The 24525-nt window shown below is 57.4% G+C and overlaps 11 protein-coding genes across 17 annotated transcripts; 6 read left to right on the top strand and 5 right to left on the bottom strand.

Moving 5' to 3' along the window:
* Window positions 1-565: 565 nt before the first annotated feature.
* Window positions 566-4175, top strand: H310_03757 (hypothetical protein). Its single transcript, XM_008867737.1, has 10 exons — window positions 566-792; window positions 849-1223; window positions 1269-1856; window positions 1906-2280; window positions 2337-2975; window positions 3024-3166; window positions 3218-3349; window positions 3399-3680; window positions 3723-3944; window positions 3998-4175. The coding sequence occupies exons 1-10, from the start codon at window positions 579-581 to the stop codon at window positions 4142-4144; spliced, it is 3117 nt and encodes a 1038-aa protein (XP_008865959.1). The 5' UTR covers window positions 566-578; the 3' UTR covers window positions 4145-4175.
* Window positions 4163-4852, bottom strand: H310_03756. 2 transcript variants are annotated; one of them, XM_008867735.1, is made up of 4 exons: window positions 4752-4852; window positions 4579-4696; window positions 4422-4509; window positions 4163-4369 (listed from the first exon to the last, which is right to left on the bottom strand). In XM_008867735.1, exons 1-4 carry the CDS (start codon window positions 4809-4811, stop codon window positions 4204-4206), a joined length of 432 nt encoding a protein of 143 aa, XP_008865957.1. In that variant the 5' UTR covers window positions 4812-4852; the 3' UTR covers window positions 4163-4203. The 2 variants fall into 2 exon arrangements, with proteins under 2 accessions (XP_008865957.1, XP_008865958.1); XM_008867736.1 differs by having other exon boundaries at window positions 4579-4852.
* H310_03755 (hypothetical protein) lies at window positions 4829-5444 on the bottom strand. Its single transcript, XM_008867734.1, has 2 exons — window positions 5016-5444; window positions 4829-4967 (listed from the first exon to the last, which is right to left on the bottom strand). Exons 1-2 carry the CDS (start codon window positions 5411-5413, stop codon window positions 4898-4900), a joined length of 468 nt encoding a protein of 155 aa, XP_008865956.1. The 5' UTR covers window positions 5414-5444; the 3' UTR covers window positions 4829-4897.
* Window positions 5445-5521: 77 nt separating this feature from the next.
* Window positions 5522-6344, top strand: H310_03754 (hypothetical protein). Its single transcript, XM_008867733.1, has 2 exons — window positions 5522-5678; window positions 5742-6344. The coding sequence occupies exons 1-2, from the start codon at window positions 5548-5550 to the stop codon at window positions 6130-6132; spliced, it is 522 nt and encodes a 173-aa protein (XP_008865955.1). The 5' UTR covers window positions 5522-5547; the 3' UTR covers window positions 6133-6344.
* A 334-nt stretch (window positions 6345-6678) lies between these two features.
* Window positions 6679-10593, top strand: H310_03753. 2 transcript variants are annotated; one of them, XM_008867732.1, is made up of 9 exons: window positions 6679-7085; window positions 7186-7222; window positions 7294-8510; window positions 8566-8684; window positions 8737-9123; window positions 9177-9819; window positions 9870-9981; window positions 10036-10120; window positions 10169-10593. In XM_008867732.1, the coding sequence occupies exons 1-9, from the start codon at window positions 6704-6706 to the stop codon at window positions 10310-10312; spliced, it is 3126 nt and encodes a 1041-aa protein (XP_008865954.1). In that variant the 5' UTR covers window positions 6679-6703; the 3' UTR covers window positions 10313-10593. The 2 variants fall into 2 exon arrangements, with proteins under 2 accessions (XP_008865954.1, XP_008865953.1); XM_008867731.1 differs by having other exon boundaries at window positions 9870-10120.
* On the bottom strand, window positions 10325-11093 carry H310_03752 (hypothetical protein; the record flags this gene model as incomplete). Its single annotated transcript, XM_008867730.1, has 5 exons — window positions 10325-10523; window positions 10574-10636; window positions 10692-10795; window positions 10844-10996; window positions 11055-11093. 5 exons carry the CDS (start codon window positions 11091-11093, stop codon window positions 10325-10327), a joined length of 558 nt encoding a protein of 185 aa, XP_008865952.1.
* Window positions 11094-11222: 129 nt separating this feature from the next.
* Window positions 11223-14862, top strand: H310_03750. Of its 2 annotated transcripts, XM_008867727.1 has the most exons (9): window positions 11223-11293; window positions 11344-11599; window positions 11661-12377; window positions 12477-12553; window positions 12600-12810; window positions 12865-13215; window positions 13264-13611; window positions 13661-13746; window positions 13804-14862. In XM_008867727.1, exons 1-9 carry the CDS (start codon window positions 11265-11267, stop codon window positions 13865-13867), a joined length of 2139 nt encoding a protein of 712 aa, XP_008865949.1. In that variant the 5' UTR covers window positions 11223-11264; the 3' UTR covers window positions 13868-14862. The 2 variants fall into 2 exon arrangements, with proteins under 2 accessions (XP_008865949.1, XP_008865950.1); XM_008867728.1 differs by having other exon boundaries at window positions 12865-13611.
* Window positions 13919-14806, bottom strand: H310_03751 (hypothetical protein). Its single transcript, XM_008867729.1, has 2 exons — window positions 14654-14806; window positions 13919-14608 (listed from the first exon to the last, which is right to left on the bottom strand). The coding sequence occupies exon 2, from the start codon at window positions 14549-14551 to the stop codon at window positions 13952-13954; it is 600 nt and encodes a 199-aa protein (XP_008865951.1). The 5' UTR covers window positions 14552-14608; window positions 14654-14806; the 3' UTR covers window positions 13919-13951.
* Window positions 14863-15401: 539 nt separating the features above from the next.
* Window positions 15402-19882, top strand: H310_03749 (hypothetical protein; the record flags this gene model as incomplete). Of its 3 annotated transcripts, XM_008867725.1 has the most annotated exons (10): window positions 15402-15677; window positions 15736-15891; window positions 15940-16092; window positions 16143-16271; window positions 16325-16620; window positions 16664-17051; window positions 17103-18748; window positions 18832-19141; window positions 19194-19252; window positions 19313-19882. In XM_008867725.1, 10 exons carry the CDS (start codon window positions 15402-15404, stop codon window positions 19713-19715), a joined length of 3816 nt encoding a protein of 1271 aa, XP_008865947.1. In that variant the 3' UTR covers window positions 19716-19882. The 3 variants fall into 3 exon arrangements, with proteins under 3 accessions (XP_008865947.1, XP_008865946.1, XP_008865948.1); XM_008867724.1 differs by having other exon boundaries at window positions 19194-19882; XM_008867726.1 differs by having other exon boundaries at window positions 17103-19141.
* Window positions 19883-20646: 764 nt separating this feature from the next.
* Window positions 20647-21931, top strand: H310_03748 (hypothetical protein). Its single transcript, XM_008867723.1, has 2 exons — window positions 20647-21499; window positions 21556-21931. Exons 1-2 carry the CDS (start codon window positions 20696-20698, stop codon window positions 21853-21855), a joined length of 1104 nt encoding a protein of 367 aa, XP_008865945.1. The 5' UTR covers window positions 20647-20695; the 3' UTR covers window positions 21856-21931.
* H310_03747 lies at window positions 21144-24407 on the bottom strand. 2 transcript variants are annotated; one of them, XM_008867721.1, is made up of 3 exons: window positions 23643-24407; window positions 23320-23562; window positions 21144-23269 (listed from the first exon to the last, which is right to left on the bottom strand). In XM_008867721.1, exons 1-3 carry the CDS (start codon window positions 24379-24381, stop codon window positions 22260-22262), a joined length of 1992 nt encoding a protein of 663 aa, XP_008865943.1. In that variant the 5' UTR covers window positions 24382-24407; the 3' UTR covers window positions 21144-22259. The 2 variants fall into 2 exon arrangements, with proteins under 2 accessions (XP_008865943.1, XP_008865944.1); XM_008867722.1 differs by having other exon boundaries at window positions 23320-24407.
* Between the last annotated feature and the right edge of the window lie 118 nt (window positions 24408-24525).

Raw genomic sequence — 24525 nt, 5'->3', positions numbered from 1 at the left:
TCGCCGTCCTCGACAAGGACGACGGCCCGAGCTACCTCGGCGACCGACGAGACACCATGCGAACCCACAACATACAACGCATGGCAATAACGATGCATGATGACCAACATTGGCATGGATGTGTATGCGCCCCTGCGATGACATCCGCAGCGGCCATCCAGTGGTGGCGACGTTTCCTGCCGACACCAATGTCAGAACCAACGTAAACGACCCGCCATCCCTCGAGTGAGCATGCACGCGCTCTCAACTATGGATGAGTAATCTTTTGCCGACGCCATGATGTCGTTGGAGGAATGCATGATGTGACCGAACGGTCACAGCTACACATCCGCTGAGCTCCTGTTTCGACGATCCAGCCATGATGCCTTCGCAGTCCAAGGCTATCATGCAAGACACACCCATTCTCTCCATGTTACTTCAATCCATTCATGCATGTTCTCTATAACGCGGCAAGGCTCCGTGGCAGGCGCCGTCGCGAGCGCAGATGATACATCGGATGCGGTTTTGAAACCGTCGGATTATCCGGATATGCGAGTTTAAGGCGTGAATCTCTAATGTTGCTCCAGCCGCACTCGGCCATGGTGTGGCTCCTTGCAGCCGTCCATATTCGATCAGTAGATGGTGTGGCGAATGCGCCCCTGTCGTGCATCGCACAGTGTGCGCAGACATGCAATTGCCCCATCAATTCAAATGGCGACGTCTGCAGCAACCGCGGCATGTGTTTGAATGGAGCCTGTCGGTGCAATAGCGGGTTTGGCAGCACGAATACATCCGTTGGGGTGTGTGATGTCGGTAAATTTTCGTCTTTCTTGCCCCATGAACACATAACGACCGTTCCCCATCGATAGAGTACGTTTCGCTCAACAACAGCACGTACCTGTTTGTCCTGATCGCGTCCTGCGTGTGTGGCCTTCTCGCGTACAACGCGTCGCTCGTCTACCTCTACTACACAGATCATTCCCTCTTTCAAAAGTCTCGACCTGCCTTTGCGCATGCCATGAACGCAGGCACGATCCTCATCGCGGCGTCCATTGCAGTCGCATCGTCCATCGTGGCGGACCCTCTCTCGTGCTCCATCTTGTGGTGCATCGCGGACCTCTCGTTCGTTCTAGTGTTTGGCACGATCTTACTGCGTCTGTACCGCAACGTGTGCGTCTTGCTGTCGTCTGCGAAAGGCCCCCCGATCAAGTTTCCCGACAAGTGGGTATTTGCACTCCTCGGCGGTACGGGACTCGACCCAACTCGACGTTCACGTGTTGTCATGGTAGGACTGCTGCTGATCGAAGCAGGAATCTTGGCGGGGGTGTGGGCATTTCGTGGGTTTACTATGCACGACACACCACTCTGGCCGAATGCGGACGGTGTGACGTGGACGAAATTCCAAGGGTGTTTTCTCGATTCCCAACATGCAGCGATTGCCCTGATCGCTCCGAAAGGCCTGACCTTGCTCGTGATTGTCGCGTTCGCTCTGCAACTGCGGCGTAGCAAGAAGGAAGAGCGTGATATGACGAAGCTCGCGTCCTGCGTCGCCATCACCCTTGCGCTGTGGGCGATCGGGCTCTCGCTATACGGGACGGCGACCAAAGCCCACGGGGACATGTTTTACCTCTGCCTCGTCTTTTTGCTCTTGCTACCGTCCGCCATGGTCGTGGCCATCACGACGTACCCCAAATGGATTGAAATCCACCGACTGGGCGGCCACTTTACGCCGACCGTCCGCCCCAGCACGAAAAACTCGGCCGATCTCAACCTGTACCTTCATCACATCGACTGGCACGACGTCGCGCAAGTCGAAGAGGCTGAGACACAGCTCACCGCATTCGTGGCGAGCGACCCTCGCCACGGCCTCGACATCGGTGCCTCTTTTCGTCGCTTGGTTGGTTCACGCAAGCGATGTGCTCATAGGTACAATCCTCATGCTGCTGTCGGACAAAGTCCGGCACCGCGGTATTCGTCGCCTCGCCGTGGCGCAGCTCCAGCACGCCGACGTGGCGTCCGTCAGTCTGGTCTTTCCCCAGCTGCTCCAGGCCCTCAAGTACGACCTCGACGCGGACGTCGGGGACGTTGCAGCATCTCCGCTCGTCCAGGCGCTGCTGCGATATGCCCGCGAGTCCATCGTCGTCGCGCATACATTTCACTGGAGCGTGGTGGTCGAGCTCGAAAACACGGTTGCGGTCGTCGTTGACGACATGGAGATCAAGCACCAAGACCGGCCGACCAAGGCGCTGTATGCCGCGCTGCACGAGCTCTTTCTCGACGCCATGGCGACGACGGCACATGGTACGTTTGCGCAATGGCGTCCTGTTGCGTTCACACGAGTGGATGTGTGTGTGCAGGCCACTTGGTGGCCCATCAAATCGAGATCGTGTCGTTTCTGGCCCACGTGTACGACGGAATGGCTCGACATCACGTGGACGCTATGACGATCCAGTTGCGTGAAGCGCTGACAGGTCCCGAAGCCACGTTTTCGTCGCTCCATCCTCTGTATCCGTCGATTTGGGTGCGCGGGTTCGACCCGGCGCAGTCGTTTGTGTTCAAGAGCAATGCCAAGCCGATGAAGGTGCACCTTGTCGTGGACACAGCGGCCCAGTTGGAGCATATTACCGTCGACATGCGGTCGGCGCTCGATCGAACGGCGTCGACAAAGGCGGCGCTTGCCCACATCAGACACACTGTCGACGTGACTGTGGCTGACGTCCGAGGCAGCAGCACCAACGCAACGATTCGAATCGACGTCCACGGGCATGTGCAAACGTGTACTGTCGACGACCGAGGTGGTGTCGAGGCGCGGTTTGAGGTCGGCGAAGTGCCTCAACTAGTCGAGCTCTTGCTCGTCGACGGCCGATGGAACGAGTACGGCACCGGTCCAAGCAGCCACAGCGGCGGCAACGACACGACCCCGTCGCGCATGCTGGAGGTACACTTGCCTCCATCGCTGTACTTGCCCCCGACAGAGATGCAAATGCCCGACTCTGGTACGATCAACCGTCTTGAAAGGGGAGTGGCAGCTCATGCGCACACAGACGTGTATGCGACTGTCAGCGTCATTGTGACGAGCCATACAACCCATGGCCACGATGACGCGACGAAAGAAGGCCTTGCGCGCGCAGTCACGGAGAAGCTCCACGGGACCATCGACGCGGTATCGCCCGGCATTATCTTCAAGGTTCGTCAGATCGACCTCGTACGGTTCTCTCTACACGGATCGAAATTGTAGCATGGCGACGACCTGCGCCAAGACGCGCTGGCGCTGCAACTGCTCGCGGTCATCGACTCGATCTGCACGCGTCACGGCCAGCTCCATTTGCACTTTACGCTCTACCGCGTGCTGGCTACGTCGGTGAACGAGGTGCGTTGGCTTTTGTCGTGAACACGATCGTTTGAAACGTTGGCCACAGGGCATTGCCGAGTTTGTGCCGCACAGCGCGCCGCTGTCCCAAGTGCTCCGGGACAACCACCACAGCATCCTCGAGTTTTTGCAGCGCCATCAGTTTGATGCGGACGCGCCGAACCAGGTCAAGCCCCATGCCATGGACATCTTTGTGCGCAGCGTTGCAGGGTACTGCGTCGCCACGTACGTGCTGGGGGTGGGCGATCGCCACCTGGACAACTTGATGCTGAAATCGACGGGCCACTTTTTTCACATTGATTTTGGATTCCTCTTTGGAAAAGACCCCAAGGTACCGTGCCTCCCATCGACCACGGATTGACGCATCGTGTAGCCGATGCCGCCGCCATTCCGGCTCACTCCCGACATGGTCCATGCGATGGGCGGACTCGACGGCGAAGCGTTCCAACTGTGCATCGCGTACGCATGCGAGTGCTTCAACTTGCTGCGGAAGCACGCGCACGTTCTCTTGGCGGTCCTCCATCTGACGAAAGAGGCCGGGATCCCGCACATGCACACCAACCTGAATCAAGAGAAGGACGTAGCCATACACGAAGTACGTGCGATCGACGACAGATGCATGATGGGAGTCTGGCGATCGTTCGTTAGGTCGAGAAGCGCCTCGTGCTGCGGGCGTCGAGTGAAAAAGCAAGGCAGTTCATGACGCAGCTCATGGTCGAGTCGCAGAACCCGCAGACAACGGCGCGGTTGAGCCTCCTGGAGCGAATCCACCGCGTCGCTGTTGCTCTCAAGTAAGAAAAGGAATCGAAACGTCTTGCACGCAGAACAAACTGGAATTACGTCGACGATGGGGACTAGTTGAGGCGGAGGATCTCCACCAACGCGTCGGCGCTGATGTAATGGCCGACGCACGACTCGCTGTACCGAAAGCGGCTCCAGCAGTTCGTAAAAGGCGGCACAATGCAGTGGAGGTGAAGGTGGCTCACCGAGTTGAACGGGTACTGGTGAAACCCAAACTTGCTGCAGCGACAACGTCGTCACGATCTGAAGAGAGCGGCGACCGACGACGTACTGGTCGTGGGCAGGGGCCAACGCGTCGGCAAACAGGATTGCGCACTGCTCTGCCAGCACTCGCTTGCCGACGGCCACCATGTATTGCACTGCACATATCGTTTCATGACGATAATGGACGGAGGAAGAAGGCGACAAAGCAGTAGTAGCGGTCGTACCGAGGGAGATGTGCGACTCGTCGAGTTCGGACGAGTTCTTGATGTGCTGCTTGGGCACGACGAGGACGTGGATGGCGGCGCGCGGGTTGTTGTCTCGGAACGCCATCACGACGTCGTCCTACGCAGGCGGCATCGTTACGGGCAGCTGCATGAACGTGAAAGGAATGGTGAACTTCGTAGAGGATGCCGTTCGTCGCGCACGCCATTGGGTCGCAGAACACGCAGTCCTCCATGGTGATGACGCCTGTATGTGTGTACAACTGGAATGAACTCGACGTTATTTTTACTCTTGCGAGCCATGCAGCGTTACCATCGACCACTATCTCTTGCGCCAATGGGCGATTTCGACGATGTTGTTGTCCAAATCGTGAAAGAAGAGCGACCATTGCCTGCCAGACCATGAGAGATCACGAGCGATGCACTGAGCGGGAACGTACCGGTCGTAGTCGAAGAAGTCGACGGAAACGTTTGGCCCGCCTGCGCGTTTGAGGTCATCGGGGAGTCTGCCTTTGATCTCAAGAAAGTCTGCTTCGTCGGCGCATGTGATAGCAAAGTGTGCGCCATTATGGTCTCGTATCGGTGTTTGCGTCGGTTCCAACGGAAGAAGCGCCACTTGCGCCGATCCGACGCGAAGGAACGCCGGGTTGTACCCAAAATTCTTGTCGTGTTTGTACATATGCTCAGCACCCAACAACTCCTCGTAGAACCGAACTGACTTGTGCACATCCTTCACTACGAGGCAAACGTGATCCAGCGCGGGAGGACGGCGTCCGAGGATGCCGCGAGTGGTGCTGCTGAACCATCGCGCCCGTGTCAAACCTCGCACCGCCGTCATGATCGACGTCGATTCGACAATTCAAATTGCGTGGAATTCATGGAACGAGGCTCCAATTATTCCTGGAAAAAGAGGAAATTTCTTGCAAATCAGGTGAAAAAATGACACAAGTATCCGAAATTTTTGATGAAGAAATGATACTTAGTTCGCTTCAAACCGCAGCCAACGCGAAATTTGACCGACCTGCAGGGAGCAGACCGGATCGAGAGTGCGCCGCCCGAGCAGCAGCGACGAAGCCGAGAACTTTGCGATATTCCTTACGAAGGTTCGTCCGCAGTGTGAAGGAAGTCGCGGTAACATTCTTTAATGCTTCGTCGACTTGATGCAGTCGTTGGAGGAGATCCGACTTGGATGTCGCAGGTGTCGGACCAGCGTGTTCGGCGGCCCAGAGTCTCCGCGTGGACTTATTGATGTATTTGACGCAATTGAGTTGGTTCCGCCGCATTTCAGTCCCTGTCCGCTTGCCTTTGATTTGGGTCAAGTCCTTGAGATGCCCCCGCTCCCGGCGAAGCGACTGCATCGCGTCCGCTTGGATACAAAGTCGAGCAACGTCGCGGCGAAGCTGGAACATCTTCTTTGCACAGGCGCGGTACATTAGAGGCCACGACGACCATCTCATTGGAGATACGGTCCACTTGAGTTCGTCTGCGATGGAAAACCCACATGCTTGGCGGATAGCGATGGCCGTGGACTGGTACATCGTCCGCAGGAATCCTTGATGCTCGTTGCAATCTGTGTCCGCCGTGAGCGTGAAAAGGTCTGTCTTGAACATGCGCTCCCACACAAAAGGGTGCTCTAGTGTATCGCATGTCGCCTTGCACGCTCCTCGCAGCCGGAAGAGGTCGCATGCGTCGAGGAACGCGTACACGTGGAAGCGGCACGCCTGGGGCAACCGATCGACCATTCGAAACGGCAAGTCCCACGTAAAAGAGACTCGACAGTTTTAAATAATAGTAGATTGGAATTGAATGGAGTGTCGATGAAATTTTGGACCGCCAACCAATTTAAAACCCCTTAAAAAGCATGTCAAGCGGTGAGCCCGGACACCTCCATACAGCACAAGCGTTCGACATGATTTAAAATGCATTTCAAATGACCTCTCACCAACGTTGTCGTGGCCTTATATTCTTACACAATCGAGCGTTCGGTATGCTGTTCGGGATGCGTTTAAAACGTGTTTCAAACTTCGTTTCATACGGTCCTGCTAAATTTGCCTCGCGCCGTTTCACCCCGCGTTCGTTTCGCCCGTTAAGTCTATATTTCCCCGTCTGGTGGCACCCCCGGCGACGGATGAGCGGCCGAAGCAACACGAGCGGGTACTCTTCGAGGATGGATAACCCTCCCAAGCACTCGGAGGCCGTCTCTCCGTCGAGAAAACGCCGCCTCAATCCCCAGCACTCGGTCACGCGGCGGCAGTCCATCCACGACCTTGTCACCATGACTGTCGTTCCCCAACTCGAGCACATCAAGGACCCGCGATCGAGAGGCCTCCTCTTCCTCGTCCGAAACAGCGGTGAGTCCAGACGGGACTTTACCCTGCGCAACCTCGAGCAGTCGAATGCTGGACACCTCGTCGACATGTTCATGGTGTTTCTCAGCCTCTTCTGGGTCGCAGTCTACATCTACGTCAACAAAAACGTGGCCAACCCGAAGCTCCCCACCGAGGTGCAAGGTACGTTTCCCTGCCGCCGTTGCATGATGCTTCCGTCCGCGCATTCCGTCGGCAAGACACTAACGGTCGCGGTTTACCCGTCCATGGGTATGTTTTGTAGTCCTCAGCCACACGCTTGGCGTAGTCTTCCTCCTCGAGTACGTTTACACAATGCGTTGTTGATTCTCCCGTCGTGGAATCTCATCGTGTGGGGTGTTTTTGGATGCAGCTACTTGGTCAGGCTGTACGCGTCCCCGCTTCGAGTGAGCCACTTTTGGAGCTTCTTTCCGCTCGTCGATTTCATCTCGCTCGTGCCGATGGTGATTGAGATTGTCGTCGGAAACGACGTGCTCACACACATCAGCAAGCAAACGGACTCGCTGCGACAAGTCGCGTCCATGCTCCAGGCAGCCAAGACGATCCGCATTCTCCGCGCGTACCGCGCGCTCAAGTTTATCAAGAGCACTGTGAACCGCCAAATGGCCGCGACGGGGCTCACCGTTGTGTGCATTATCATTGCCATGGCCGGCATCCTTCAAATCCTCGACCAGTGCTCCCCCGCTTGCGACAACTTTATGTTTTGCTCGTCCGACTTTTCCGCGTACGAGTGCCCGCGCAGCGCGGCGTGTTACGAGGCCGACGTCGTGCACAATTGCTGCAAGTGCCAAGAGCTGTCGTTCTTTGACTGGACGTACTTTGTCGTGGTGTCGATATCGACGTTGGGGTACGGCGACATTTCGCCGCGCGGCCGCCTCGCGCGCCTCGCCACGTCCACGATGATGCTCATGACGTTTGTGCTTGTACCGATTCAAATCAACCGCCTCGTCGCGACGATCTCGACCCATTCGGGGTACACGTCGTCGTACAAGGAGCACCGAACGCACACGCACGGGATCATTACGGCCGGCGGCGACATCTCGGCCGGGACGCTCGCCAACTTTTTGCGGCAGTTTTTCCACCCGAACAACCCCAACTGGAACGAAAAGATTGTGATTTTGCACCCGACCGCGCCGTCCAACGACGTCCAGCGCGTGATCCACATGCACGAGCCACGCGTGCAGTACATTGTCGGGTCGGCCATGAATGACCTCGACCTCGATCGCGCGATGATCTCCAAGGCCGCGGTCTGCTACGTGCTCGTGAACAAGGACACGTCGCGTCCGAGCAACGAAGACCAAAGCTGCACGCTGCTCACGGCAGCATTTCGAGGGATGAATGCGGCCGTCCCGGTGTACAGCCAAGTGTTTATGAGCCAGAACATCAGCCACTGCGTCTTGTCCGGCGCGACCGGCGTCATTTGCGTCGAGAAGCTCAAGCTCGGCGTCCTCGGGCTCAACTGCACCGTGTGGGGCCTCTCGACGCTGCTGTCCAACCTCCTCGACACCGTGTCACCGTCCGTCACCCAGCTGTACCCCAAGGACTCATGGGAGACTGCGTACTTGAAAGGTACGGGCCACCGCGTCACCGCCACGTCATGTCGTCATGCGGGCACGATGAGCAGGGTACCTCCACGAAATCCACCGCGTGGACATTCCTCGGTCGTTTTCGGGGCTCACATACCGCGACCTCATTTTGTTTTTGTTTGGGACGCTCCAAGTCATCCCGATCGCGATGCTCACGGTACCGATCGATCGATCTGGTGGGTGTTGTTCATGTGGCGGCGCGTTTCCAGGACAAAGGCGTGTCGTTCGCCCCGATGGACTTTAAACTGGGCGCGACAGCCGACCCGACCATTTGCTGCACGCTGTACATCCTGGCGCCGTACGTGACGGTGGCCGACCAGATCGCCGAGTACCCCCTCGAGCAAATTCGGTTGTTTCGACAGACGCTGCGCAAGCAAGAGCGGCATGTCGCCGAGCGAAACGAAGCCGCGGCGCTCGAAAGTGCCGCGGCGGTGCCGCCCCCATCTGTGCCGTCCGCGCCGCTGCATGTTCCGAACGGGCATGACGAAGACGCGACCAAGGCGTCGACCGCGTCGACGGCGTTTTCCGCCCTCGCCAAGGGCCTCCACGGCGTCAAGCACGCATTTGGTCAAGCCTCGCCCTACAAAGAGTTTATGGTACGGCGGCGGCGGCCCATCGCTTGTCGGGTCCTGACATGCCCCTCCACTAGGCCAAACTGTTGCCAGAACAACTCAACGACCACGTTGTCATCGTGGGGCTTCCCGCGTCGCTCGGCGACATCATCGTGCCGCTGCGGCAATTCAATGCCCGCAACACGTGCGGCAAGGCGCAAGCAATTGTGTTCATTGCGCCATTTGCCATGTCGGAGCACCACTACCACAGCATAGGCGACAGCACAGCCGTCTACTTTGTCCAGGGATCGCCCCTCAGCTCGTTTGACCTCCACCGCATCCACATCGACACGGCGTCCGCCATCATTATCCTCGCCGGCTCCGGCTCCAAGCGCAAGTACATTGACGAAAACATGGTCGACGCCGATGCGATCACGACCGTGCGGTACATCAACGAGGCGTGTTCCGGGTCGAAGCCGCCCAACTTGATCGTGGAGCTCGTCAAAGCGACCAACGTCAAGTTTATGAGTTCGATTGTCAAGCGCCACATGAACCACCACCGCCGACGCCACAGCGACGGCCGTCATACTCGCGTGGTCGGGACCGTCACCGCGCACAAGTACATGCCAACCGACGCCGCGCCGCCGCCGCGACCAGGAGATGGAGGACCGACCCCAAACAAGGTCGAGAACGAAGACAAGATCGACGTCGAGCACATTTGCGAGCCGTCGTATGCCTCGGGTAAGACGCGGCTGGTCGCGCGTGTGTTCTCGACTTCACATCTTGGGCAGGTCGCGTGTACGTGAGCGGGATGATCGATTCCCTCATGAGCGAATGCTATCAAAAGCCCAACATCATCCCGGCCATCAACTTGCTCATGTTTGGCAGTCCAACCGATCCAGAGTACGTCGTCGTTGTCGTCCATGTGTTGGGATGCCGTCACGGACGCGGCGGTAGCGCCCAGCGCTTGTTTCAAGTCCGCACGCCCAAGTCGCTGCATGGCAAGACATTTGGCGAGTGTTTTCGCAAAGTGCTGGCGCTCGTACGTCGCTGCGTCGCTCTCGTCGTTTGATCGAGTGTCGTCGAGTAGAACTTGATTTGCATCGGGTGTTTACACTCGAGCACGGACAAGACGCCGCCATACGTCCACACAAACCCGCCCGCCGACATGATCATCTACCAAACGGACTACATCTACGTCATCGGCAAGCCATGCAGCGACCTCCCGCTGTAGCGTCTTGGGTCTTTATTCCCAAGTCGACCCAACGGCGCGATGGTGGGGCACATGGACGTAGCGCAGGCGATCCATATACGAACGGAACGCAGCTTCGAGATGAACGTGCTCGATCGATACTTCCAAGTGAAACACGCTTGCACGAACCATGCCATGCAAGCACAGAAACAAACTTCCGAGATGGAGAATCGACGCCACGATGCTGTACGAGCTATCCAGCGCATATCATGTCGGATGAAAGCGATAACGAGATGCCCTCACCAGTCGGTCATGGCCATCGCACACGCCATCGAGTTGAATATGGCCAACTTGGTGGATGGCGCGCTAGACGACGACGAATCGCACACGTTGGGTGAACACATGATGGAGATCTCGCAACCTCCATCGGGGATTGCAGCAGGATTGCATGAGACTGTAGCGGAACGAAGCATGGACGAGCGTGTGGAAGACGAGGATCACGGCCATCATGCACACCAACGACATCTACGCTTGCATTGAATGAGGAATTGCCAAGGGGGAGGACGAACCGACCATAATGGACACGCGGCGGCGTGGGAAGAACGCGAGGAGGTGTCCCAACACCATGAGGACGATGCATGCGATTGGAGTTACCATGAGAAGCGGCGGGTATGGGCGCGCGATGGCATTGACAGCAACATCCACGTACAAAAGCATTGCAATTCCCTAGACAGCGCGCCCCACATACCATCATGCGGACATCAGGTTGCCATAGTCCCCTTACAATGCATAGCCACCAATTTCTCATGCTGTTATGTTCCATGGCGCGGGACTGGACTCCAGGGATTGTGCTCCATGCCGGCTTCCCCCGACGGCGGCGGCTTTTACGTCGAGTGTCCTTTTACATTTTATAACTTGATGGCACCGTACCTCCTTAAATCGATATATTCAGGTTGAATTGCACCTTGGCGGAAATTCACGTCGTCGTCCTCCTATGAGCGCAACCACGGAGTCCGTGGCGAGGTACACGAGGACTGCCGTCGAGTAGGATCCTTCAATGGATGCTTCTTTAGGAAGGTTGAGGAGCTTCACGAACAAGTGGCGAGCCTAAAGTGCCAGATCGTCGAGGCAGTTCGCATATTCAACGGGTCGAGTGCAAATGCGGCGTCGACCATGTCGATTGACGAAGCGATGCAGTTTGCGTCCAAGTGGTCGCGGCAAGGGGGAGGTCCGAGCGAAGTACAGATTCGTTTGCACGAGCTTGAAGCCGTCTTGTCCGACACCGTCGCCCAGTTGCAACCGGAAGCGGCGACCCACCACCACAACCAAGTGGGTCGTTCACCCCACGTCCCATCCTTCGCTCATGCTTTCTTCCACCCGTCCACTCTAGCTACAAATGTCGATTGCGACCAAAACTCGACTGCAAGCTCAAATCCAACAATCGCGCGAGATGCTCGACCTGCTCGACGTGCTGTCCCAATTCGACATGCTCTTTCAACACTTTGACACGCAGATCGACCAGAACGCGTATGATGTTGCCGCTGCCGACGTCGCGTCCATGGAGCGTCTCCTTCACGACATCCGTGCCTCGTCGTCGTTGCATGTCATGGACATGATGCGGACTCAAACCCGCATGCGACAGAATCAACTGCATTTTGCCCTCGACGCCAAAGTCGATGCGGTGTGTGCAGTCAGCCCCAAGAAACTCGAACTCTTTCCCGCGCACGACTTGTGGCCATCGCTGGAGGTAGCCCATCGACTGTCTTTCCACCTCGACGCATTGGCGTCGTCGATCCATCGGCACATCTTGGTGCCTATCCTGACCGACGCCAACGTCGACCCTCAGATCCACTCCAACACGCTCGCGTTGTTGACAAAACCTGCTTTGTCCACAGCAAATCCTGCCGCGGTGCCGTTGTTTGCCAAGGCTCTGCAGCACGTCCTGTCAGTGTTTCAGTTTATTCACGCGCACTGGCCAGACCAAGCGTCGCTCGGCAACGTGCTCTGGAACGCACATGCCGAAGCGCCGTTGCTAGCGCTGTTTGTGCAATCGTTGCCGTCGTCGCTCGCGGACCTGGCGGCGTTCAAAGCCGCCGTTCAACCCGTCGTAAGTAGATGCCGGTCCTCGTGGTGGCATGGCACGCGTGCATGTCGAGCTCGGATGACTTGTTGCTGACATTTTTCGTCACGACGTGTGGCTGTGTAGATGCATGGCTTCGATGCGTCCATGCACACGATCGGGTGGACCGCCTCGTCGGCCCACTTCCTGGACCATCTCGACTCGTACGCGCGCATGGTTGTAATCTGTGTCCTGATGACGTGGCCATAGGCGGTATGCCGCGGAGAAGCGCGAGCGGGTCCTCGTCGCCGTTCGCCACTCGATGCACAAGGACTACATGGACTCAGTCGTTGTGTCGACAACCGACCACCACTCGACACTCTCGAGTGGCAAGAAAAAAGGCTCGACGGATGCTGTCGTTCATCCCGACCAGCCGTCCGAGCTGCGCGTGTCGCTCTGTGCATCCAAGTTGTGGACGCAGGTTGATCTTTGTCGTGTATCCAAGCGTTCAACCCGTGTGCGCGATGCTGTGTAGGTGGAGTCGCTGCTGGACGAGGCATCGCTCGACAACGACGCGTCCAAGGACGTGTCGTTGGCGCTGTTTCACACGGCGCGCGACGCGATCTTTTTGTTTCGCATGGGGCTCGCCAGTCTGCACAAAGAAGCGCTGGTGCAGGATCCGCGGGTCGTCATGCTCGTGCACAACGATTGCATCTTGCTCACGCACCACATGCTCACGTGCATGTACCGTCGCAAGTCGTCGCTGCCCCGTGGCGTCGGCCTCATCGATATGGTCCCTGACGTCCGCGACTTTGGCGAACACGTCGTGATGCACTTTGCCAAGACGCAAAGCGACAAGATGCTGGCGTCGCTGCACACGTGCCCGGTACGACCGTTCGATGTTCACGTGCATGACGCGATGGCCGTCGACTAGCCATGGAGCGACATGCTCGACGATGCCGCGTTCAACCAAGCCGAAACGTGCTTGAAAGTCGTGTTGTTCCAACTGCAGCGCATCGCGCAGCACTGGAACGACGACGGCCTCGACGTGTCTGCGACCGTGCTCGGCCGAATGCTGCGTCCGCTGCTGCACCACCTCATGCAGTCCCTCCTCCATGCGACGGCGGCCGCCGGACCGATGGACAAAGCGATCCACAGCACACACCATCTCTTTCAACTGTGGGTCGACGCCACCACGGACGGATCGATCTTTGCCTCGCCGTCCGTCGCCGATAAACATACGCCCAACTTGGCCAAGTTTCGCCTCCTCACGCAGCTCATGGTAACCGATTCGTGGCACGAAGATATGATGGCATGACACGAGATTGCAGGAAGACAGCGTCGAGAATGTCCAGGACAAGTGGGTGTCGGGAGCGCTAAAGGACGTGGGCGCGGCAGACGTGGCGGCCTTTCTCAAGTACGGCAACCCACCGCGGATGCCGGTGTTGTGCCAGGCTTGACGTGAAAGGTGTAGGCTGGTATTCCCCGACACTCCCCAGCGCGCAAAAGCCCTCGCCGCGATCTCAAAGTTGAAGTAGAGCTCGTCCTAGGAGCGCCGTCGAGGTGGTGAAGACGACACTGGGCTCTGTCCGAAACGGTACAAGGGAATGGTAGGCATGGTTTTACACAACTTGTGAGCTTTCTGCGGCGTGGACGGTGTCGTTGGTCCGGTGTTGGTGCTTTTGCCTCTCGACGGCATATTTAGCCAGTGCCGACGGCAACGACGAAGCGAAACCGTAGACAAAAATGCCTGAAAACACCAGCAGCAGCACTTGATTGCGCACTCGCCGCGCGGCTTTGGCGGGATCCCGCAGGTGTTCGGTGGAGGCATGCAAACGCTCTGTCGTGTGCTTCAACGCGGCCGACGACGACTCGACCAACGCACTGCCGGCATCGACCGCTTTCTTGGTCGTATGGCGATGGACATACGCAGCCGATTCCTTTGCCCTAGTCTTGACGCTGTCAGTCGTGGCCTGCACAACTTGTGCGCTCTTTGTCCCAACGCCGACGATCGCTTGCTGTACCGCTTGCACGCCTTTCGAGGCAACGTGTGTCGTAGCATTCTGTAGGGCTTGGACGCGTTTCGTCGTAGCTTCCACAGCTACCTTTTGCACTGCTTGAGCGCCTTGGTGAGATTTGTCCTGGATGTACTTTGCGCCATGCGAGGTCGCGTCCACGATCGACCGTTGAGCCGCGTCCAGTCCGCGGCGCGCCACATCCATCACTTGTGTCTTTCCCAGTTGTGACGTTGCATCCGCAAGGGCTTTTCGATCGGGCACCTTGGATGATGTTGATACGTTGGCGGACGAACAAGAACGGCTTACCACGCGCTTCAACGTCGTCCACAGTCTGTCCGTTGTCGGCGAGTCCACAGGTGGGGAAGTCGTCGGTGCAGACGTCTGTGGTTTGTGGGCATTCCCGTTCTTTCCTACGGGGCTCTAGGCGGGATGTGAAGATGGACCTTTCATGATGCACAACGATGGGTACCGTCGATGCCTTCCACTTGTCGGCAAGTGCCTTGAACATCGCCTAGTCACTATTAAAATTTGACCTTTTCTGTCACTAAAAATATTGCGTTTGAAATCCGGTTGATCCGGTTGGTCCTGGGAATGCAAGCATTACAGAGTCCAAGCAGTGGGTTTACGTGCCACCGACAAGCAGTGGGCTTACGTGCCACCGATGCCAGCATTGCACGCCGTCGAAGAACACTGCATGGCATACCCGCTGCCTGACGAAGAAGCAGGCATTGCCACGGGCACTGTGACGATCGACGGGCATTATCCGGATCAGTCACCTATGAGTGCGAGAGAAAATATGTAGTGACCATTTTGCATCACAATATTGGCCGGCCAATTACTGACCACCTTCATGGAATGGAAAAGAATATATAAATATGTACGAGATGTTGTAGAAATAGAAATATACATATCAAATATGTGCGGTTGCATAGTATTGCCGTCGACTGAATATTTCGACAATATATTTTGAAAGCCTCTTAGAATGCATATTGTTGTGTAAATTTATATCTGGATTTGGCCAATCAAACGGGTTCTTTTGAACTTTCAAAACTGGATGCCGCCGCCGCATGACCTCCAGGCGGAATCGCTCCGCCATGGCAGCGTACGGTATGTGCTGGAAGTCGCTCCATCGATGCTGCGGGAGAGCGACGTCATCAGCGACATCTTGATCGAGCGCATTCGGTCCCAGGAAGACTCGGAAGAAGCAGTGAACGCGATATTACGGCTCATGAGTCTACACCTTCAATCCAACGCCCACATCACGGAACAGCTAGTCGAGCTGCTCTTCACGTCCGACTACCGCCTGTGCATCATCAACCATCTTCCCAAGGTGCCGTCGTCTTGATCTCATGTGCTCGTTGTCGTTTTACCCACCCGCACGACGCTAGTTGACATACCAGTCCCACGAGTGCACTGCAATGGTACTCGATGCCTACCGCGACCTGTTGGAGTCAGACAGTACGCTCGTGGTACCCATCTTGGGATCCTTAGCAGATATGCCGCTCACCCCAGATCAACAGAACGCTGTGGTGACCATGACTCAAGTACGACATCGTCATATCCCGCCAAATTCCAACCTCTCGTGCTCGTAGACGTTGATGCTAAGCATTGACGAAGTCGACATTCCCGTAGTTGTTCGCGGGATGCTTGCCATGATTACATCTTCCAATGGAGACACCCTCATCGGAAGCATTCGCGAGCAGTGTCTGGACTTGAATACACACACGCTACTCCTTGTCGTCGAGGTCATGCCCCCTTTGTCAGCTATCCCGAGTTGCTCACATGTATGTTTCAGGTCATGGGCCCATTCTTGCGCCAAGGATCGCCGTCACTCAAGTACATTCTCCGCGCCATGCGCAACGCCGACAAGCTCACGCCTATCGACGGTATCTGGCTCGTCCTCCTCCACGCACAAGATCCAATCGTGAGTCGTCGATTCTCTTCCGCCCTCTCACGTCTCTCTCTCTCTCGAAACAGACAGCCTGGCATGCCTTGACACGTCTGGGCCGCAAGTGCACCCAGACATGGCTGGAATCGACCGCTGACCTTGCCATTCCAGCATCCCTCGTCCATCCGTTTATCCAGTTTTGTTTGCTCGTCGTCCACAGCGGATTTGCCAAGCCAACGCTGGCATCGCTCAGACCGTATCTCGTCGTCTCCGGCGTACGAACCGTCGCGTACGTCATGGCTCACACCCCCCCAGGGTCTTCCGTCCAGCACGAAGCCCTTGCGACTCTACTCACATTGACCACGCAAAGCCACAAGTTCACCTCGTACCGCGACAACGTATTTTTTTGACCTGAATGGATCGAATAGGTCGACAAAACAGCAGGAGCTCCGATGGCACGTCCCTCGCGCTGCGGCGATCTGCATCGCTGACGCCGTTGCATGCCTTCCCCCAGCCTCAGGCCACGTCATCCTTGACACGATCTACATTTTGAGTGCGGCCAACGACGTCGCGTTTCTCCACGTTGTGGACACACTCTGCTTCACGCTGGTCCAACTCGTGGCGCGCGATCCGTCCGCGCTGTACGCGCTGGTCCTGCTGACCATACAAAAGCACATCCTTGGCCACCACACGACCTTTCAGATCACGGCCATGCTCCTGGCGTCGCATTTGTCGTACGCCAACCAACTCGAGCCTCTCGATGCCCGCGCCATCACGGCGTGGATGCATCGGCTCTTCCACACCGCCCCACTCCAGGTAGAATTCGTCCGTCTGCGACGATCCCAGTCACAATCAACGTTGTTGCAGATGGTGTCGTTTATCTGTGCCTACTTGAGCGTGCAACAAGACAACCGCGAGGCGGACGAAGCAATCGGCCCGCTGCACAAGCGCAGCAGTGGCCTGGCTCTGCTTGTCCCGGCCCTCTTTCGTCGAGGCATTGTGAGTGGCACTCCGTTGACAAAAATGTCGACGTTCTCGGCCCAGAGTTTCCGTGTCGATGTGACTCGATTCGTGGCGACGCATGTGTCCGACAGCGGCGACGTCAAGGTCGAAGCGCTCCATGCTCTGCTCGACATGGTGCATTGCGTTGTGGTGCATGCCATGCGTGAGGCCGAGACGGATGCAGACAAGTTGATGTCGTTGGAAAAGTTCCTGCCTCCGGACGTCTCGATCGACTCGAGGGATGGAGGAGCGAGACCAACGAGTCCAGAGGACGACGTTGGCACGCGTCAATGCCTCCTCATGGTCGCCATTGGCGTCTGCAACGGTCTGCACCCCCACGTCACTCTAAGCCCCCACGCAGATGACCGCAACACACCGCTGTTCACCAAGCTCCAAACTCAGTTTCTTGTGGCGTACGCGTTAGCGACTGCGCTGGACATGACGTCGACGTTGGTTGTTCTGAGCCATCAAGCGGTGCTCGACCTAACGCATGTCGTGCCATATCCAGCCATCCATGTGCTGCACCTCATGCTGCAGCACCGTCCTGCCCACACTGCCATGGCGTCGCCACACTCGACGCACAAGCCATCCGTTCACAACGACAACGACGACCACCACCACTGGCAGCTCTACGGCACATATACCAACCTCCACGACCATGTGGACATGTACTTGCCGCACTTGCCGCACTGGATGGCGCTCGTCCTCACATATGGCCACCACGAGCACCAGCCGACACACGCCGAGACACTTGTTCAACTGTACACGATTCTTCGGCAGTTGCTGCTGGACTTTCCCGAGCACACGGACGCGATTTTGGCGGCGCTGTCGTCGCGCATCGACGCGTCGGCACGCTCGACGGTATTTGAATGGCTCCATGAACAAGCCACCGAACAGCTTCAGGATGCTCAAGCGATCGTGGTTGTCCTGGATTTGCAAGTGGCGGTCGCAGGACCGTCGACGGCGCTGCGCCACGAAACAGCGCGCCTCGCCCACTCTGTCGCAAAGCATGTTTTTCCCGACGCCGCCCTCGACTTGGCCACGTGGAAACCACACATCAGTCGACCGATCGCAGCGACGACCGCACTCCATCCGACTCCAGTGTCGCTCGACCTTCCGCCGTCGACGAACTCCCTCGCGAGCTCCACGTACTATATCCATCACGCAGTTGTGACGGCGTACGCGCTGCACCCGACCCCAACGGTCTTCCTCAAAGAGATCCTGGACGCGCTGTGCGACATGATCGAGACCCCGGACCGTTGCCATCCCACGTACAGAAGTCTCACGCGCCACACGTTTCGGCTGCTGCTGACCACACATTGGCAGTGTCTGCTGCACCACGTCCCATCGCACGTACTCATCCGCATCGGGGAGCACGGCGACGACGCCTCGGTCCACGAGAAGAACCCGTTTGCACACGTTGTCATGGGGTTTTCGCTCGTCGCAGACAGCTTTGCCGCGGTCCCCAAGGCCATTCAAGCGAATGTCGATGTCGCGCTCGCGCCAAAGACGTACGTTTTTACAGTCCCATGCTGGATCTGGTCATGTGGAACGGACTTGAGAGTGTCGTGTGGGTGTTTATGTGTGGCGACAGGATCGGGCTCATGCTGAAAGCGTGCCAAGTCGTGTGCGAGCAAATGGTGAAAGGCGTTGACCGATGCCTCAAGTGGCGCCAGACGACTGCTTTGGACAATCCGAACGGGGATGTGCGCCACATGAGCCCGGTGCTCCTCCAGATGGACCTGGCGCTGGCCGAAATGGAAAAGTATGTGGTTACGGTGCAGCACCTGGCGCTGCATCAGTGGAAGGCGGCGGCAAAGCCAGACAAGTCGAAGCTACAGAAGCTCGTGGACCATCCGTCCAAAAAATCCACCACCCCGGCTTTGCCCGCCGGACAAGTGAAGGTACACATGGCGTACGTGCGCGCCGACTCTGACGAGAATTCCATGGCTGTAGTTCATCCCGCAAGTGCTGCGGTGGATTCAACGGACACAGCTCTCCCTCGCCAAGACGCAGTACGTCACGGATGCGTTCCGTTTAGAGCACATTGACGGATCGTGTGGCTGTGGTCGTAGACAACAGTATTCGATCCCGGTGGGGTCGGATCTTGACTTGGCGGACATGGTCGTGTGGCCCCGCGGCGGCTACGACTGGGAATCGGGTCGGGATCGTGGAGCGATGTCCGACAGATGGAGACACATGACCACATACGAATACGACGAGGAAGAGAAGGAAGAGGTCGAGGAACACGACGGGCAAGACGACAACGGGCAAGACGACGATGCCAACGACTACGGCGACCTGGATGGATTTTTCGCGTCCGTCACTCGAAAGACAACTGTCCAAGCGCTGCAAACGCCGCAAAAAGAGAAGAGGACCTCTGACTTGCACGACAACGACGCGTTCGGGTTTCCTTCCATCGTTGTCGACTTCAAAGCCACCAAGAGAAGGACAACGAAGCCGTCTGTCGACCCTTAATCAAACGCGATTCCACACACACACTGTGGCATGGATAGGCTGTAGCAGTGTCGAAAGAGCAGCCCCTTGCGACCACGTTTCGACCATGCGGGACTGGGCCGCCGCCAGGAACTCCCTCGCCCGTGTCGTACAAAATATGCAAAAATGGAATCGGTCAAAATATCGCGCGGCCAAGTGTCAAATTCATGCAATGGGATTGGTCTATTCCACCCCATATTGTCGTTGCCCAAGATCGACCAACTTTGACGCGAATGCGCTTTACCGATTGGCTAAAATGTTTTGATGGTCTTTTGAGGAGCCAATCGAATCCATGCTGTATTTTTTAATAGATATTTTTGTTTCCATATTCGTCGTGATGCCGAGATGCCCGCAACGAGTCCAGCGACATGGCGCAAGTTGAGCGCCTCATTCGGCATCGCTGCTGCAGACCATGGCGACGCTGTCACATGACATGGCAGCGCCGCCATACCCTGGGTAGACCTACGTGGGAATGATCGTGGACGTTGGGTGGCCAACCAAACCAGGTCCGTTGCAGTAAAAGTGTGGTGGCAAAACACGTTTTTTCTATTCAACCTGAGTGCGTCGTTCGATCGAATGATGCGAACACTGGATCGCGTGGGTGCGCGCGGAATCTTGGCGTGAGCCCAACAGGGGATCTTTATCGCTTCCTCCCGTCATCAATGCTGCAGGTTGACTACACCCGCACGATCATCACCGACGTCCTCGCCTTCATTCGTCCATCTGAGGCGGAAAGGAGTCCCACACTGTCTGAACACCAGACAGTCGTGCTTCAAGTTCACAACCCGACAGATGGACGCCCCAAACGCAATCACCGTGGGATGCGGAAACGTTGCTGGGCGCTGTGGCAGCGGCTGGCGCACCCACGAGGACTGGCGGCGGCCCCTTGCTTACGTCCGAGCCAGCGACAGTCCCGTCGCCCAGCGGGAGTGAGACGCGAGCTGCCATCGGATGTTATCCGGATGATCGCATCTTTCCGAACGGAAAGGGTCATTTCGAGATTTTGGTGGCAGCGGGCGATGGACGTGGTCCTTGTGCGTGCATCGAAGGCGCAGCAGCTGACCGCGGACAAGAACACGTACAGCTCATGGGGAGCGCCGCAGCTCACGTTCGAAGAGTACTTGGATCGAGAGCATGAGTTGATTGCGACGCCGTTCGCAAAGGAAACGCTGACGGGGTATGTGCTCGTGCCAAAGTCGAATCCGACGACCGATGACATCTTGTGCTACGTCGAAGTATTCAAACGCCCAGTCTGGTACAAGAGCACACGATTGAACGGATACAGCGTTGGGTCCGTGTACACACCTGCGAAGCATCGGAAGAAGGGGTATGCGGCGACCACGCTAAAGCTCATCCAGGAAGGCATGCGTGCGGACCAGCAACAGAATCAACCAAGCGGCACACCCACCATTGTGATTTCCAACTTGTATTCCGACATTGGGCCGAAGTACTACGCATCCAAGGGCTGGACAGTTTATGCGTCCCAGCAGCTCGTGCTCCCCGCCACGCACTCGCTCCCCGCTATTTCGTCTGCACCGTTGCTGGTTCAAGTGGAATCGTTGGACGCTTTGACCCGCGTGTGCCAAGCCGACATCGCTCGCATGCAGTTGCAGACGCAGGCGTCCGCAACCCCTGCCGTGTACTTTGAACTAACGCCGTCGGCCGTGCTGTGGTTCCACACTCGTGCTGCATTTTACGCCCGCACGAAGCGGTCGTTGGCGTCTGCGCCAACGTCGCACGGCGTCTTCATCGCCTCTGGCACGTCGGTATGTGTCAAATTCGTTGTTGTTTCGACGACTAAATCGCTCGCTTGTTGGACCAGATCGATTCGTTCATCGTTTGGACACACGACTTCAAAAACAACGCGCTCACTGTCTTGCGCTGCCACACCGCGTCGCCTGCGATCTTTCCCACTCTGCTGGACGCTGCCCTCCGTGAATCGCGCGCGTGGTCGTTGGCGTCCGTGGTGGTGTGGAACCCGGAAGCTGCGTGGCTCACGGACGACCTCCGCGCGTTGGTTGCATCCCGCGATGACTCGCTACCCTCGCTCCTCGTCACCGAAAATCAAAAAGCTGTCGAGGGGGTCCATTGGCTCGGCAACGATAAGTATGTTTGGGTTTAACTTGCTCAAACGTGACGGCAGTCGTCGTACATTGCGCCGAGTTTTCAACGCAGCGATCGATCGCTTGTGCCACGTATGCCATCGCCCATGGGCTAGCCCGCCCTGGACGATACATGGTTTCGGGTATTGCATGCGAAGCGTCGTGCACAGCGCAGTAGTACGGCTAGGACATATCGCCCCGCGCTCTCGGTGGAAAGTTCTGTGTGGTGCCGGTGTGCCAGCCATGCCTCGACCTGCTGACAAAACCCGACCATGCTTCGCCAGGAGGCATTCGCTTCGGGACGGCGAGCACGTGCCTCTTTGGTCCGCCCATCCTCCGACATTGCATCCACTTGGAATCCTCCTCGTACGAGAGTTGACTTGGGGCTGAGCACACGACGATTTATTTCACCGAGCTCGACTTCCTAGTCCTTCTTGGCATGCTGCTGCCGATACCACATCTCGGCGTATTTCCCGCCGGGGCGGTCGACCAGGTCGAGGTGCGTTCCTCGTTCGATGACGTGGCCCTTGTCCAGCACGACAATCTCGTCCGCGTCTTGGATCGTGCTGAGCCGATGGGCGATGATGACGGTCGTCTTGTGGAGGCCGATGGCCTTGAACTGCTTGACGATTTCGTGCTCGGTCTCCGAGTCGAGCGCAGACGTTGCTTCGTCAAAGAGGAGAATCGGCGCGTCCTTGAGCATGGCGCGGGCAATCGCGACCCGTTGCTTTTCGCCGCCGCTCAGTTTGAGTCCGCGCTCGCCGACGCGGGTATCGTATCCGTCGTGGAATTGCTCGATCGAGTCGTGGATCTGCGCGACCTTGGCGGCATGCACCACGTCGTCGCGAGTCGCGTTCAGGTTGCCGTACCCAATGTTGTACGCGATCGAGTCGTTGAAGAGCACCGTGTCTTGCGGCACAACCGCAATCAAGTGGCGAAGATCGTCGATAGGCACGTCGCGAATGTCGACGCCGTCAACAAGGACTCGGCCGTCGTCGGCATCGTAGAATCGATACAACAAACGGAGAATCGTCGACTTACCCGACCCACTCGACCCCACGACCGCAATCGTGCGGCCCGCCGGCACCGTGAACGACATGCCGTTCAAGATGGGCTGGCCGGGCCGATACCCAAACGAAACGTTGTCGAACGTGATTGTTTTCGGCGTCCGCTCGACGGACGTGGCCGACGTTGTAAACGACGGCGGCGGGATCGACGATGGCACGGCCTGCAGCGCAAACATCGCTTCCATGTCGACGACGCTCTGGCGGACTTCGCGGTACACGGACCCGATAAAGTTGAGCGGAATGCTCAGTTGGAAGAGCAGTCCGTTGACGAGAACGAGGTCGCCGACCGTGAGCGCGCCGTCGGCGATCCCTTGGGTCGCCAGGTACATGACCCCCGTCAACCCGGCCGAGAAAATTGCATTTTGCCCTGCAACATCACGGCTCACACAAGTGTTTCCATGTTGGCTCGGTACGCACCAGCGTTGAGGAAGGAGAGGCTCGTTTGCGTCTTTAGCGACGCGTCCTGGTATTGCTTGATCGTGGCGTCGTACTTGCTGGCTTCGTGCGCTTCGTTGTTGAAGTACTTGACGGTCTCGTAGTTCATGAGGGAGTCGATCACGTGGCCGGACGCTTGGTTCTCCAGTTTGTTCATGCGGCGGCGAATGTCGGTGCGCCACTGCGTCACCACAATCGTAAAGCCCGTGTAAGCCGTCAACGTGCCTAGAAATGCCGTCAAAAACGTGGTCGATTGGCAAAGCGCGCGGTCCATGGCCGTGGAGGAGGACGCAATGCGTGCGTACCCACGGTGATGGCGGCATATTCCCAGCCAAAGTTGTGAGCCATGATACCCGAGACCAACCCAATTTCGAGCGCGGTCGGGACGACGCTGAACAAGAGGCTCCGTAGGACAAAGTCGATGGAGCGACTCCCGCGATCGATGGTGCGAGCCAATGCACCCGTTTGACGGTTCAAGTGGAAGCGCAAGTCGAGTGTGTGCAGGTGCTCAAACACGCGTCGACCCACTTGCCGGATCGTGCCTTGGGCGACTTTGGCGAACACTGCCGCGCGAAGTTCCTGGAACGCGTTGGCTGAGAACCGAGCTAGACCGTACCCGAGAACGAGACTGACGGGGACAGCGACCAGCGCCGCCTCGGACGACGTCGACGGACCCATGACGTCCACGAGCTCCTTGAATAGGAACGGCACTTCGATGTTGATGAGTTTGCCAGCAACAAGCAGTCCCACAGACACGACAACGCGGGATTTCACAGCAAGCGCTTCTTTCGACGTTCCTTCTGGCCACAGGTAGGCCGCAAGCGTCGTTAGAATCTCCTTCGACGAAGTGGCCTTCGGCTCAACGGGGGTCGCCATTTTCTCGACGCTGTCGGTGGACATGCCAGCAAGATGTACATGCCAAGGGCGAGCGACAGGTGAACGCGGCAGAAACCTCGTGGTTCGGTGCATGAATAGGGACGCCTGACGACGGCCCGTGCCGCTTCCGCGGGCCATCGCACCCCACACACGCGCCAACGAGCTCATCCCGCGCGGCGATGTCGAGTTGGAACCTTGAAATGGTGGTGGAAAGGAAGGGCATCGGTCCAGTACATGTCCAAATATGCGTTCCACGACCAACCTACGTCTTTTTATTTAACGCGAATCGAAAGATGTTAAAACGTATGATTT

This window comes from Aphanomyces invadans (genome assembly GCF_000520115.1).
Source record: "Aphanomyces invadans strain NJM9701 unplaced genomic scaffold supercont1.5, whole genome shotgun sequence".
Lineage (NCBI taxonomy): Eukaryota > Oomycota > Saprolegniomycetes > Saprolegniales > Verrucalvaceae > Aphanomyces > Aphanomyces invadans.
Note: the sequence above shows the minus strand (reverse complement) of the source record. Positions and strands in the feature narration are given on the sequence as shown.

Bases quoted from the DNA above. Each gene is read 5' to 3' on its own strand.
- H310_03757 (XM_008867737.1), top strand. From the start codon at position 579: ATGGTGTGGCTCCTTGCAGCCGTCCATATTCGATCAGTAGATGGTGTG. The intron at 3,167-3,217 runs GTTCGTCAGATC...TCGAAATTGTAG, and splicing joins CGCCCGGCATTATCTTCAAG to CATGGCGACGACCTGCGCCA. The intron at 3,945-3,997 runs GTACGTGCGATC...ATCGTTCGTTAG, and splicing joins AGGACGTAGCCATACACGAA to GTCGAGAAGCGCCTCGTGCT.
- H310_03756 (XM_008867735.1), bottom strand. From the start codon at position 4,811: ATGGAGGACTGCGTGTTCTGCGACCCAATGGCGTGCGCGACGAACGGC. The intron at 4,697-4,751 runs GTTCACCATTCC...CCGCCTGCGTAG, and splicing joins CGAACGGCATCCTCTACGAA to GACGACGTCGTGATGGCGTT. The intron at 4,510-4,578 runs GTACGACCGCTA...CGATATGTGCAG, and splicing joins CGAGTCGCACATCTCCCTCG to TGCAATACATGGTGGCCGTC.
- H310_03755 (XM_008867734.1), bottom strand. From the start codon at position 5,413: ATGACGGCGGTGCGAGGTTTGACACGGGCGCGATGGTTCAGCAGCACC. The intron at 4,968-5,015 runs GTACGTTCCCGC...ATGGTCTGGCAG, and splicing joins GACTTCTTCGACTACGACCG to GCAATGGTCGCTCTTCTTTC.
- H310_03754 (XM_008867733.1), top strand. From the start codon at position 5,548: ATGATACTTAGTTCGCTTCAAACCGCAGCCAACGCGAAATTTGACCGA. The intron at 5,679-5,741 runs GTTCGTCCGCAG...GACTTGATGCAG, and splicing joins TTGCGATATTCCTTACGAAG to TCGTTGGAGGAGATCCGACT.
- H310_03753 (XM_008867731.1), top strand. From the start codon at position 6,704: ATGAGCGGCCGAAGCAACACGAGCGGGTACTCTTCGAGGATGGATAAC. The intron at 7,086-7,185 runs GTACGTTTCCCT...TATGTTTTGTAG, and splicing joins GCTCCCCACCGAGGTGCAAG to TCCTCAGCCACACGCTTGGC. The intron at 7,223-7,293 runs GTACGTTTACAC...TTTTGGATGCAG, and splicing joins GGCGTAGTCTTCCTCCTCGA to CTACTTGGTCAGGCTGTACG.
- H310_03750 (XM_008867727.1), top strand. From the start codon at position 11,265: ATGAGCGCAACCACGGAGTCCGTGGCGAG. The intron at 12,811-12,864 runs GTTGATCTTTGT...GATGCTGTGTAG, and splicing joins CATCCAAGTTGTGGACGCAG to GTGGAGTCGCTGCTGGACGA. The intron at 13,216-13,263 runs GTACGACCGTTC...GCCGTCGACTAG, and splicing joins CGTCGCTGCACACGTGCCCG to CCATGGAGCGACATGCTCGA.
- H310_03751 (XM_008867729.1), bottom strand. From the start codon at position 14,551: ATGGATGTGGCGCGCCGCGGACTGGACGCGGCTCAACGGTCGATCGTG.
- H310_03748 (XM_008867723.1), top strand. From the start codon at position 20,696: ATGATCGCATCTTTCCGAACGGAAAGGGTCATTTCGAGATTTTGGTGG. The intron at 21,500-21,555 runs GTATGTGTCAAA...TTGTTGGACCAG, and splicing joins TCATCGCCTCTGGCACGTCG to ATCGATTCGTTCATCGTTTG.
- H310_03747 (XM_008867721.1), bottom strand. From the start codon at position 24,381: ATGAGCTCGTTGGCGCGTGTGTGGGGTGCGATGGCCCGCGGAAGCGGC. The intron at 23,563-23,642 runs GTACGCACGCAT...CGGCATTTCTAG, and splicing joins ATATGCCGCCATCACCGTGG to GCACGTTGACGGCTTACACG. The intron at 23,270-23,319 runs GTGCGTACCGAG...GTGATGTTGCAG, and splicing joins CCTCTCCTTCCTCAACGCTG to GGCAAAATGCAATTTTCTCG.